A 14368-nucleotide genomic window follows, 5' to 3' on the forward strand; every position below is an offset into this window, starting at 1 on the left:
GTAATTTATACATGATGTAAGTATATATGTAGTATCTAGTAACATTCATAATAACATGTAATATATACATGATGTAAGTATATATGTCATGTAGTAACATTCATAATAACATGTAATATATACATGATGTAAGTATATACTGTATGTCATGTAGTAACATTCATAATAACATGTAATTTATACATGATGTAAGTATATATATAGTATCTAGTAACATTCATAATAACATGTAATATATACATGATGTAAGTATATATGTCATGTAGTAACATTCATAATAACATGTAATATATACATGATGTAAGTATATATGTCATGTAGTAACATTCATAATAACATGTAATATATACATGATGTAAGTATATACATCATGTAGTAACATTCATAATAACATGTAATATATACATGATGTAAGTATATATGTCATGTAGTAACATTCATAATAACATGTAATATATACATGATGTAAGTATATATGTCATGTAGTAACATTCATAATAACATGTAATATATACATGATGTAAGTGTATATGTCATGTAGTAACATTCATAATAACATGTAATATATACATGATGTAAGTATATATGTCATGTAGTAACATTCATAATAACATGTAATATATACATGATGTAAGTATATATGTCATGTAGTAACATTCATAATAATGTGTAATATATACATGATGTAAGTATATATGTCATGTAGTAACATTCATAATAACATATAATTTATACACGCTGTAAGTATATATGTCATGTAGTAACATTCATAATAACATGTAATATATACATGATGTAAGTATATATGTAGTATCTAGTAACATTCATAATAACATGTAATATATACATGATGTAAGTATATATGTCATGTAGTAACATTCATAATAACATGTAATATATACATGATGTAAGTATATATGTCATGTAGCAACATTCATAATAACTTGGGATGAAGACTGATGGGATGGTTGTATCTTCCCCTTAACATCAACAATTCATCATCATCCTCACAAAACGAGTTTACTTTTGTGTCTTTCTCACCATCTCCGGGTCTAAGTTGGATGTCAAAGTTGACCAACTTGTGTGTTTATGTCCACAACCTTCTACTATCCAGGTGAGAGACATGATTTATCATCTACAATTAACTTTCACCAACTCAGAGGCCATGCAGCAGCTCAACATGTCAATATAGCAGCATAAGCTAATTAGCTTGGCTAAAATAGTCCGTCTGCGTTAGCACTTCTAATAACAAAATCACTACTTGTTAATATCCAGGTCACCACATGTACAAGGAGTATTGTTGGTGTTTTTTGGGGACTTTATGGACACAATAATGTACTCCTGTTAGCTGCACTGTCAGCCACCTCTTCTTGCCGTCTTTTACTACTTAGAATGCATAAAAAGTGTTCTTGTCTGACATTCTCTTTAACAAACAGCAACTGAGCCATTGTGGGCGCGGGAACAAGTCACCTAGAGCCTTTTATCCAATTGGGAAGAGACAAAAGTGTCCGTCAACACACGGCTCTACCTGCCCCTGGGGGCCCACAATAAGTACCCCGCCCCCCACACACACACACACACACACACACACACACACACTAGAGCCCACCCCCAGCTTAGGGCCGACTTCCCACGGACTGAAAGCTGCGTTTAATAAGCGTCCGGAAACAGTGATTACGGCGCCTAGTCGGCCGCCGTGTCTAAACCAGAAAGCTTCATTAGTTTATGACCCCGCCCCCCCCCCCAGCCCCCCCAGCAAGGTGACCTCACCCCCATGCTGCCATGAATCAAAGTGCTGCCAGGAGGAGGAGGAAAGGTCAACAGACTGTGTTGACGTTGGGGCACTCTTTAAATCTGAGACCTTTCTTCTTCTCAGGCAACACTTGTGCAACTTGATCTCTTCATGGAACCTCCTTCTTTGCTTGGAGAACTCTTCATGGAACCTCCTTCTTTGCTTGGAGAACTCTTCATGGAGCCTCCTTCTTTGGTTGGAGAACTCTTCATGGAGCCTCCATCTTTAATTGGAGAACTCTTCATGGAGCCTCCATCTTTAATTGGAGAACTCTTCATGGAGCCTCCATCTTTTATTGGAGATCTCTTCATGGAACCTCCTTCTTTGCTTGGAGAACTCTTCATAGAGCCTCCATCTTTAATTGGAGAACTCTTCATGGAGCCTCCATCTTTGGTTGGAGAACTCTTCATGGAGTCTCCATCTTTGGTTAAAGAACTCTTCATGGAGCCTCCATCTTTGGTTGGAGAACTCTTCATGGAGTCTCCATCTTTGTTTGGAGAACTCTTCATGGAGTCTCCATCTTTGGTTGGAGAACTCGTCATGGAGCCTCCATCTTTAATTGGAGAACTCTTCATGGAGCCTCCATCTTTGGTTGGAGAACTCTTCATGAAGCCTCCATCTTTAATTGGAGAACTCTTCATGGAGCCTCCATCTTTAATTGGAGAACTCTTCATGGAGCCTCCATCTTTAATTGGAGAACTCTTCATGGAGTCTCCGTCTTTTCTTGGAGAACTCTTCATGGAGTCTCCATCTTTGGTTGGAGCACTCTTTTATGGAGCCTCCATCTTTGGTTGGAGAACTCTTCATGGAGCCTCCATCTTTGGTTGGAGAACTCTTCTTGGAGCCTCCATCTTTGGTTGGAGCACTCTTTTATGGAGCCTCCATCTTTGGTTGGACAACTCTTCATGGAGGCTCCATCTTTGGTTGGAGAACTCTTCATGGAGCCTCCATCTTTGGTTGGAGCACTCTTCTTGGAGCCTCCATCTTTGGTTGGAGAACTCTTCATGGAGCCTCCTTTTTTGGTTGGAGAACTCTTCTTGGAGCCTCCATCTTTGGTTGGAGCACTCTTTTATGGAGCCTCCATCTTTGGTTGGAGCACTCTTTTATGGAGCCTCCATCTTTGGTTGGAGAACTCTTCATGGAGCCTTCATCTTTGGTTGGAGAACTCTTCATGGAGCCTCCATCTTTGCTTGGAGAACTCGTCATGGAGCCTCCATCTTTGGTTGGAGAACTCTTCATGGAACCTCCTTCTATGGTTGGAGAACTCTTCATGGAGCCTCCATCTTTGGTTGGAGCACTCTTTAATGGAGCCTCCATCTTTGGTTGGAGCACTCTTTAATGGAGCCTCCATCTTTGGTTGGAGAACTCTTCATGGAGCCTCCATCTTTGGTTGGAGAACTCTTCATGAAGCCTCTATCTTTGGTTGGAGAACTCTTCATGGAGCCTCCATCTTTGGTTGGAGAACTCTTCATGGAGCCTCGGTCTTTAATTGGAGAACTCTTCATGGAGCCTCCATCTTTGGTTGGAGAACTCTTCATGGAACCTCCTTCTTTGGTTGGAGAACTCTTCATGGAGCCTCCATCTTTGGTTGGAGAACTCTTCATGGAGCCTCGGTCTTTAATTGGAGAACTCTTCATGGAGCCTCCATCTTTGGTTGGAAAACTCTTCATAGAGCCTCCATCTTTAATTGGAGAACTCTTCATGGAGCCTTCATCTTTTATTGGAGAACTCTTCATGGAGCCTCCATCTTCAATTGGAGAACTCTTCATGGAGCCTCCTTCTTTGGTTGGAGAACTCTTCATGGAGCCTCCATCTTTTATTGGAGAACTCTTCATGGAGCCTCCATCTTTAATTGGAGAACTCTTCATGGAGCCTCCTTCTTTGGTTGGAGAACTCTTCATGTAGCCTCCATCTTTAATTGGAGAACTCTTCATGGAGCCTCCATCTTTGGTTGGAGAACTCTTCACGGAGCCTCCTTTGGTTGGAGAACTCTTCATGGAGCCTCCATCTTTAATTGGAGAACTCTTCATGGAGCCTCCATCTTTGGTTGGAGAACTCTTCATGGAGCCTCGGTCTTTAATTGGAGAACTCTTCATGGAGCCTCCATCTTTGGTTGGAGAACTCTTCATGGAGCCTCCATCTTTAATTGGAGAACTCTTCATGGAGCCTCCATCTTTGGTTGGAGAACTCTTCATGAAGCCTCTATCTTTGGTTGGAGAACTCTTCATGGAGCCTCCATCTTTGGTTGGAGAACTTTTCATGGAGCCTCCATCTTTGGTTGGAGAACCCTTCATGGAACCTCCTTCTTTGGTTGGATAACTCTTCATGGAGCCTCCATCTTTAATTGGAGAACTCTTCATGGAGCCTCTATCTTTGGTTGGAGCACTCTTCATGGAGCCTCCTTCTTTGGTTGGAGAACTCTTCATGGAGCCTCCTTCTTTGGTTGGAGAACTCTTCATGGAGCCTCCATCTTTAATTGGAGAACTCTTCATGGAGCCTCCATCTTTAATTGGAGAACTCTTCATGGAGCCTCCATCTTTAATTGGAGAACTCTTCATGGAGCCTCCATCTTTAATTGGAGAACTCTTCATGGAGCCTCCATCTTTAATTGGAGAACTCTTCATGGAGCCTCCATCTTTGGTTGGAGAGCTCTTCATGGAGCCTCTGTCTTTAATTGGAGAACTCTTCATGGAGCCTCCATCTTTGGTTGGAGAACTCTTCATGGAGTCTCCATCTTTGGTTGGAGAACTCTTCATGGAACCTCCTTCTTTGGTTAAAGAACTCTTCATGGAGCCTCCATCTTTAATTGGAGAACTCTTCATGGAGCCTCCATCTTTGGTTGGAGAACTCTTCATGGAACCTCCTTCTTTGGTTAAAGAACTCTTCATGGAGCCTCCATCTTTAATTGGAGAACTCTTCATGGAGCCTCCATCTTTGGTTAAAGAACTCTTCATGGAGCCTCTATCTTAGTAGTTTATGTTTAACATGAATACTGTATTTTAGTTGTTTATGTTTAATGTGAATACTGGATCTTCGTATTTTATGTTTAATATGAATACTGTATCTTAGTTGTTTATGTTCAATGTGAATACTGTATCTTAGTTGTTTATGTTTAATATGAATACTCCTCAGCCTTCCCGGTAAGGTCTATTCAGGTGTACTGGAGAGGAGGCTACGCCGGATAGTCGAACCTCGGATTCAAGAGGAACAGTGTGGTTTTCGTCCTGGTCGTGGAACTGTGGACCAGCTCTATACTCTGGGCAGGGTCCTTGAGGGTGCATGGGAGTTTGCCCAACCAGTCTACATGTGCTTTGTGGACTTGGAGAAGGCATTCGACCGTGTCCCTCGGGAAGTCCTGTGGGGAGTGCTCAGAGAGTATGGGGTATCGGACTGTCTGATTGTGGCGGTCCGCTCCCTGTATGATCAGTGTCAGAGCTTGGTCCGCATTGCCGCCAGTAAGTCGGACACGTTTCCAGTGAGGGTTGGACTCCGCCAAGGCTGCCCTTTGTCACCCATTCTGTTCTGAACTTTTATGGACAGAATTTCTAGGCGCAGTCAAGGCGTTGAGGGGATCTGGTTTGGTGGCTGCAGGATTAGGTCTCTGCTTTTTGCGGATGATGTGGTCCTGATGGCTTCATCTGGCCAGGATCTTCAGCTCTCGCTAGATCGGTTCGCAGCCGAGTGTGAAGCGACTGGGATGAGAATCAGCACCTCCAAGTCCGAGTCCATGGTTCTCTCCCGGAAAAGGGTGGAGTGCCATCTCCGGGTTGGGGAGGAGACCCTGCCCCAAGTGGAGGAGTTCAAGTACCTAGAAGTCTTGTTCACGAGTGAGGGAAGAGTGGATGGTGAGATCGACAGGCGGATCGGTGCGGCATCTTCAGTAATGCGGACGCTGTATCGATCCGTTGTGGTGAAGAAGGAGCTGAGCCGGAAGGCAAAGCTCTCAATTTACCGGTCGATCTACGTTCCCATCCTCACCTATGGTCATGAGCTTTGGGTTATGACCGAAAGGACAAGATCACGGGTACAAGCGGCAAAAATGAGTTTCCTCCGCCGGGTGGCGGGGCTCTCCCTTAGAGATAGGGTGAGAAGCTCTGCCATCCGGGGGGAGCTCAAAGTAAAGCCTCTGCTCCTCCACATCGAGAGGAGCCAGATGAGGTGGTTTGGGCATCTGGTCAGGATGCCACCCAAACGCCTCCCTAGGGAGGTGTTTAGGGCATGTCCAATCGGTAGGAGGCCACGGGGAAGACCCAGGACACGCTGGGAAGACTATGTCTCCCGGCTGGCCTGGGAACGCCTCGGGATCCCCCGGGAGGAGCTGGACGAAGTGGCTGGGGAGAGGGAAGTCTGGGCTTCCCTGCTTAGGCTGCTGCCCCCGCGACCCGACCTCGGATAAGCGGAAGAAGATGGATGGATGGATGGATGAATACTGTATCTTAGTAGTTTATGTTCATGGAGTCATATCTGATGCTAGCTCGCTAACAAGTGTAGGGAGATGAAAGCAGGTCTTGGTGGAGGTAATTAGTGAAGTCTTGGTGGAGGTAATTAGTGAAGTCTTGGTGGAGGTAATTAGTGAAGTCTTGGTGGAGGTAATTAGTGAAGTCTTGGTGGAGGTAATTAGTGAGTAGGATTTGGAGGAGTGCTTCTTCAGACTATTCTGAGAGACTGCGGTGTGAATCAAGTTTGGTGTTTGGTGTTCTTCTGCTGGTCTCCACATGGCCTCTTCTTAAAGGGACAGAGACGTCTGCGTCTTTGGCCCCGCCCCCATCCTACAGTATGCTAATAAACAACTGCGGGGGAAATTCCTCAGCACAACATTGGCCGGGTGTGATGCGGCCGGCGCTCACAACAAGTGAGTGAAACCCGATCCTCCCCTCCCCTCCCCCGCCTGCACACACCCGTGTGACATGTTTATAAATAGGGGAGTGTCTTCTGCCGCACTTCTTTCCTTGCACTTGGGTGACAGCTTTGCAGGACGGCCGACATCAGACGTGACCGCACAGAAACATTCCAAACTGGGATTGCAGCAAACTTGTGCACTCCTTGGCTGCTCTTTGTCTTCTTTGGGCAAAATGATCACGCAGGAATACTTGAATAAGTACACAAGTCTGACTTTCACTCAACTCATTGTCCTTTTACACACACACACACACACACACACACACACACACACACACACACACACACACTTCTTTGAAACACTACACATGTGGTCCAGATGTGAAACCTTCCGACATCTGGAGAGAAAAAGTATTTTCTCTGACTGCCAAGTGAATCTATGATGTTTGCTGGAGTCAACTTTGATAAAGTTTGTTGCACCAAAGACAAAAAGAGGCCAACTTTAAGGAGATCTTCTCAACTCATGATGTCATACCGTCCAAGTCTGAAGTACCTGGTCACCCTTAAAGGAGTGACGAGTGAGGGAAGAGTGGATGGTGAGATCGACAGGCGGATCGGTGCGGCGTCTTCAGTAATGCGGACGCTGTATCGGTCCGTTGTGGTGAAGAAGGAGCTGAGCCGGAAGGCAAAGCTCTCAATTTACCGGTCGATCTACGTTCCCATCCTCACCTATGGTCATGAGCTTTGGGTTATGACCAAGAGGACAAGATCACGGGTACAAATGAGTTTGGCAGGTCTCTCCCTTAGAGATAGGGTGAGAAGCTCTGCCATCCGGGGGGAGCTCAAAGTAAAGCCGCTGCTCCTCCACATGGAGAGGAGCCAGATGAGGTGGTTCGGGCATCTGGTCAGGATGCCACCCGAGCGCCTCCCTCGGGAGGTGTTTAGGGCACGTCCGACCGGTAGGAGGCCACGGGGAAGACCCAGGACACGTTGGGAAGACTATGTCTCCCGGCTGGCCTGGGAACGCCTCGGGATCCCCCGGGAAGAGCTGGACCAAGTGGCTGGGGAGAGGGAAGTCTGGGCTTCCCTGCTTAGGCTGCTGCCCCCGCGACCCGTGACATACATAAAATAAAAAAATCTCCTTCTCATCCCGGTGTGTCATCCTCAAGCTCGGGTCCTCTACCAGAGGGGTGGAAGTTTGAGGGTTCTGCGCAGTATCTTGACTGATTTTAGGATGGACTGAGGCTTCAGATGTTGTTCCTGGGACCTGTTGAAGGCACTCTCCCAGTTTGGGGGTTACTGCTCCGAGCGCCCCCACTACCACGGGGACCACGCTAGCCTTTACCTTCCATATCTGTTCCAGCTGCTCTTTCAACCCTTGGTACTTCTCAAGTTTCTCGTGTTCCTTCTTCCTGATGTTGATTGATATATATATATATATATATATATATATATATATATATATATATATATATATATTATTATAATTTATATATATATATATACATATATATATATATATATGAATTATAATAATATATATTATAATATATATATATATATATATATATGAATTATAATAATATATATTATAAAATATATATATATATTATTATAATTTATTTATATATATATATATATATATATATATATATATATATGAATTATAATAATATATATTATAATATATATATATATATATATATGAATTATAATAATATATATTATAATATATATATATATATATATATATATATATATGAATTATAATAATATATATTATAATATATATATATATATATATATATATATATATATATATATATATATATTTCTAGATCAACTTCCGGTCATGAGAAACATCTGGAATGATAATAATAATAATAATAATAATAATATACTTTGTCACCTATAAATAAATATTTCTGTTTTTGGCCCTTGCATACTTCTGAGTATGTGGCCCTTGAATTCCTCCTGAAAGTAAAAAATGTCCCCCGAGAAGAAAACAAACAAACATCTTATTGTGAAAAACAGACGGTGATGTCACCAGGATGAAATGATGGCTGCTTTTGGCTTCATGACAAACACACCACATGGTGGCGCTCTTTTCTAAGTGTCAGACACATTTCTGGCACCAAACACACACCTGTGTCACACACCTGTGGCACTCACATGTCACACACCTGTAACACACACTTTTCACACACCTGTGTCACACACCTGTGGCACTCACTTGTCACACTCCTGTCGCACACACTTTTCACACACCTGTGTCATACACTTGTGTCATACACTTGTGTCATACACTTGTGTCATACACTTGTGTCATACACTTGTGTCATACACTTGTGTCACACACCTGTGTCACACACCTGTGGCACACACCTGTGGCACACACCTGTGGCACACACCTGTGGCTCACAACTGTGGCACACACCTGTGGCACTCACTTGTCACACTCCTGTCGCACACACTTTTCACACACCTGTGTCACACACCTGTGTCATACACTTGTGTCATACACTTGTGTCACACACCTGTGTCACACACCTGTGTCACACACCTGTGGCACACACCTGTGGCACACACCTGTGGCTCACAACTGTGGCACACACCTGTGGCACACACCTGTGGCTCACAACTGTGTCAAACACCTGTGGCACACACCTGTGGCTCACAACTGTGTCAAACACCTGTGGCACACACCTGTGTCAAACACCCCGTGGCACACACCTGTGTCAAACACCCGTGGCACACACCTGGTGTCATACACCTGTGGCTCACAACTGTGTCAAACACCCGTGGCACACACGTGTGTCACACACCTGTGTCAAACACCTGTGCCATACACGTGTGTCAAACACCTGTGTCATACACTCGTGTCACACACTCGTGTCACACATCTGTGTCAAACACCTGTGCCATACACGTGTCACACACCTGTGTCACACACCTGTGTCATACACTTGTGTCATACACTTGTGTCATACACTTGTGTCATACACTTGTGTCACACACCTGTGTCACACACCTGTGTCACACACCTGTGGCACACACCTGTGGCTCACAACTGTGGCACACACCTGTGGCACACACCTGTGGCTCACAACTGTGTCAAACACCTGTGGCACACACCTGTGGCTCACAACTGTGTCAAACACCTGTGGCACACACCTGTGTCAAACACCCCGTGGCACACACCTGTGTCAAACACCCGTGGCACACACCTGGTGTCAAACACCTGTGGCACACACCTGTGTCATACACCTGTGTCATACACTTGTGTCATACACTTGTGTCACACACCTGTGTCACACACCTGTGTCACACACCTGTGGCACACACCTGTGGCACACACCTGTGGCTCACAACTGTGGCACACACCTGTGGCTCACAACTGTGGCACACACCTGTGGCTCACAACTGTGTCAAACACCTGTGGCTCACAACTGTGTCAAACACCTGTGGCACACACCTGTGTCAAACACCCGTGGCACACACCTGGTGTCATACACCTGTGCCATACACGTGTGTCAAACACCTGTGTCGTACACTCGTGTCACACACTCGTGTCACACACCTGTGTCAAACACCTGTGCCATACACGTGTCACACACCTGTGTCAAACACCTGTGCCATACACATGTGTCAAACACCTGTGTCGTACACTCGTGTCACACACCTGTGCCATACATGTGTGTCGTACACTCGTGTCACACACCTGTGTCAAACACCTGTGCCATACAGGTGTGTCGTACACCTGTGTCACACACCTGGAGGCAGCACAGGTGTTTGACCAACATGGGGACGCGGCTAATCGCTGGAGAGTTGGCTAGCATGCTGACAAGAGGAGCGTGCAGGTGAGGGCGCCACACCTGCTGCTCTCAGGTGTGGCGAGGAGGCGTGGTCTTACTTGAGGAAGTATCTCTGTCCCGAGGCGGTCTTGGCCATCTCCCAGCCCGGGGGCAGGGGCACGTCGTCGGGGATCTCGTAGGAGGACTGGCGCGGGTGTTGGGGGGAGGTGCCAGGCGGCCCCATGCCGGCCAGGGAGCCCCCGGAGACGGCGCCCATCTGCAGGGAGGCGGGCGAGGAGTGGGCGCGCACGTGGTGGGGGGTGAGGGGGCCGCCGCCGCCTGCGTCCGTGCTCGCCTGCCGAACAAAAACAACATGTCTCACTTTCACGTTGTCATGACGACACATCCCGAGTCACCTGTGATGGCAGGGGGTTAAGCTCCGCCCTCAAGGAAGGTACTCGGGTGTACCACTGTCACTGAAAGGAGCAACGGCAGATCGACACCATTTGAGTCACCTGTCCATTACATCCTTCCACTTTATCAGTATCGTGTGCTTTATCAGTATCGGGTAGTATCATGTGCTTTATCAGTATCATGTGCTTTTTCAGTATCATGTTCTTTTTCAGTATCGTGTAGTATCATGTGCTTTATCAGTATTGTGTAGTATCATGTTCTTTATCAGTATTGTGTAGTATCATGTTCTTTATCAGTATCATGCAGTATTGTGTGCTTTATCAGCATCATGTTCTTTATCAGTATCGTGTGCTTTATTGGTATCGTGTCGTATCATGTGTTTCTGAGTATCATGTAGTATCATGTGCTTTATCAGTGTCATGCAGTATCTTGTGTTTTATGAGTATCATGTAGTATCATGTGCTTTATTAGTATCATGTAGTATCATGTGCTTTATCAGTATCATGTTCTTTTTCAGTATCGTGTAGTACCATGTGCTTTATCAGTATTGTGTTCTTTATCAGTATCGTGTAGTATCATGTTCTTTATCAGTATCATGCAGTATTGTGTGCTTTATCAGCATCATGTTCTTTATCAGTATCATGTGCTTTATTGGTATCGTGTCATATCATGTGTTTCTGAGTATCATGTAGTATCATGTGCTTTATCAGTATCATGTAGTATCATGTGCTTTATCAGTATCATGTGCTTTTTCAGTATCATGTTCTTTTTCAGTATCGTGTAGTATCATGTGCTTTATCAGTATCATGCAGTATCTTGTGTTTTATGAGTATCATGTAGTATCATGTGCTTTATCAGTATCATGTAGTATCATGCAATATCATGTGTTTTATGAGTATCATGTGCTTTATATCATGCAGTATCATGTGTATTATCAGTATCATGTGTTTTATTAGTATCATGTGCTTTATCAATATCATGCAGCATCATGCGCTTTATCAGTATCATCTAGTATTATGCGTTATCAGTATGATGTGCTCTATCAATATCATGTGTTTTATCAGTATCATGTGCTTCATCAGTATCATGTGCTCTATCAGTATCGTGTGCTTTAAAAGGCACAAGCGGTAGAAATGGATGGATGTAGCATCATGTGCTTTATCAGTATCATGTAGTATCATGTGTTTTATCAGTATGATGTAGTATCATGTGTTTTATCAGTATCATGCATATCATGTTTTATGAGTATCATGTAGTATCCTCTGCTTTATCAGTATCATGTACTTTATCAGTTTTATGTAGTATCATGTGCTTTATAAGTATCATGTAGTATCATGTGTTTTATCAGTATCATGTACTTTATCAGTTTTATGTAGTATCATGTGCTTCATCAGTATTATGTAGAATCATGTGCAATATCAGTATCATGTGCTTTATCAGTTTTATGTAGCATCATGTGCTTTATCAGTATCATGTAGTATCATGTGTTTTATCAGTATCATGTAGTATCATGTGTTTTATCAGTATCATGCATATCATGTTTTATGAGTATCGTGTAGGATCCTCTGCTTTATCAGTATCATGTACTTTATCAGTTTTATGTAGTATCATGTGCTTCATCAGTATCATGTAGTATCATGTGCGATATCAGTATCATGTGCTTTATCAGTTTTATGTAGCATCATGTGCTTTATCAGTATCATGTAGTATCATGTGTTTTATCAGTATCATGTAGTATCAGTATCATGCATATCATGTTTTATGAGTACCATGTAGTATCCTCTGCTTTATCAGTATCATGTACTTTATCAGTTTTATGTAGTATCATGTGCTTTATAAGTATCATGTAGTATCATGTGTTTTATCAGTATCATGTACTTTATCAGTTTTATGTAGTATCATGTGCTTCATCAGTATCATGTGCTTTATCAGTTTTATGTAGCATCATGTGCTTTATCAGTATCATGTAGTATCATGTGTTTTATCAGTATCATGCATATCATGTTTTATGAGTATCATGTAGTATCCTCTGCTTTATCAGTATCATGTACTTTATCAGTTTTATGTAGTATCATGTGCTTCATCAGTATCATGTAGTATCATGTGCAATATCAGTATCATGTACTTTATCAGTTTTATGTAGTATCATGTGCTTTATAAGTATCATGTAGTATCATGTGTTTTATCAGTATCATGTACTTTATCAGTTTTATGTAGTATCATGTGCTTCATCAGTATCATGTAGTATCATGTGCAATATCAGTATCATGTGCTTTATCAGTTTTATGTAGCATCATGTGCTTTATCAGTATCATGCAGTATCATGTGTTTTATCAGTATCATGTAGTATCATGTGTTTTATCAGTATCATGCATATCATGTTTTATGAGTATCATGTAGTATCCTCTGCTTTATCAGTATCATGTACATTATCAGTTTTATGTAGTATAATGTGCTTTATAAGTATCATGTAGTATCATGTGTTTTATCAGTATCATGTACTTTATCAGTTTTATGTAGTATCATGTGCTTCATCAGTATCATGTAGTATCATGTGCAATATCAGTATCATGTGCTTTATCAGTTTTATGTAGCATCATGTGCTTTATCAGTATCATGTAGTATCATGTGTTTTATCAGAATCATGCATATTATGTTTTATGAGTATCATGTAGTATCCTCTGCTTTATCAGTATCATGTACTTTATCAGTTTTATGTAGTATCATGTGCTTTATAAGTATCATGTAGTATCATGTGTTTTATCAGTATCATGTACTTTATCAGTTTTATGTAGTATCATGTGCTTCATCAGTATCATGTAGTATCATGTGCGATATCAGTATCATGTGCTTTATCAGTTTTATGTAGCATCATGTGCTTTATCAGTATCATGCAGTATCATGTGTTTTATCAGTATCATGTGCTTTATAAGTATCATGGAATATCATGTGTTTTATCAGTATCATGCAGTATCATGTGTTTTTTGAGTATCATGTAGTATCATGTGCTTTATCAGTATCAGGTGCTTCATCAGTGTTATGCAGTATGATGTGCTTTATCAATATCATGCAGTATCATGTGTTTTATCAGTATTGTGTGCTTTATCAGTATTATGCAGTATCATGTGTGTTATCAGTATCATGTATTTTCAGTATCATGTGCTTTATCAGTATCATGCAGTATCATGTGTTTTATCAGTGTCATGTGCTTTATAAGTATCATGGAATATCATGTGTTTTATCAGTATCATGTGTTTTTTGAGTATCATGTAGTATCATGTGCTTTATCAGTATCAGGTGCTTCATCAGTGTTATGCAGTATGATGTGCTTTATCAATATCATGCAGTATCATGTGTTTTATCAGTATTGTGTGCTTTATCAGTATTATGCAGTGTCATGTGTGTTATCAGTATCATGTATTTTCAGTATCAAGTGCTTTATCAGTATCATCTAGTATCATGTGTTTTATCAGTATCATGTGCTTTAGCAGTATCATGCAGTATCATGTGCTTCATCAGTATCATTCTT

At 42.4% G+C, this 14368-nt stretch overlaps 1 protein-coding gene across 2 annotated transcripts in view; it reads right to left on the minus strand.

The window, feature by feature from the left end:
- Positions 1-14368, minus strand: part of yap1 (Yes1 associated transcriptional regulator) — a 103740-nt gene that overhangs the window by 82371 nt on the left and 7001 nt on the right. For both annotated transcript variants that reach the window (XM_061972175.1, XM_061972174.1), the window contains exon 2: positions 10545-10780. In XM_061972175.1, coding sequence (XP_061828159.1) covers positions 10545-10780 — 236 coding nt within the window. The remainder of the gene's footprint in view (positions 1-10544; positions 10781-14368) is intronic.

The sequence above is a fragment of the Nerophis lumbriciformis genome, linkage group LG17, assembly GCF_033978685.3.
Source record: "Nerophis lumbriciformis linkage group LG17, RoL_Nlum_v2.1, whole genome shotgun sequence".
NCBI classification, from domain to species: domain Eukaryota; kingdom Metazoa; phylum Chordata; class Actinopteri; order Syngnathiformes; family Syngnathidae; genus Nerophis; species Nerophis lumbriciformis.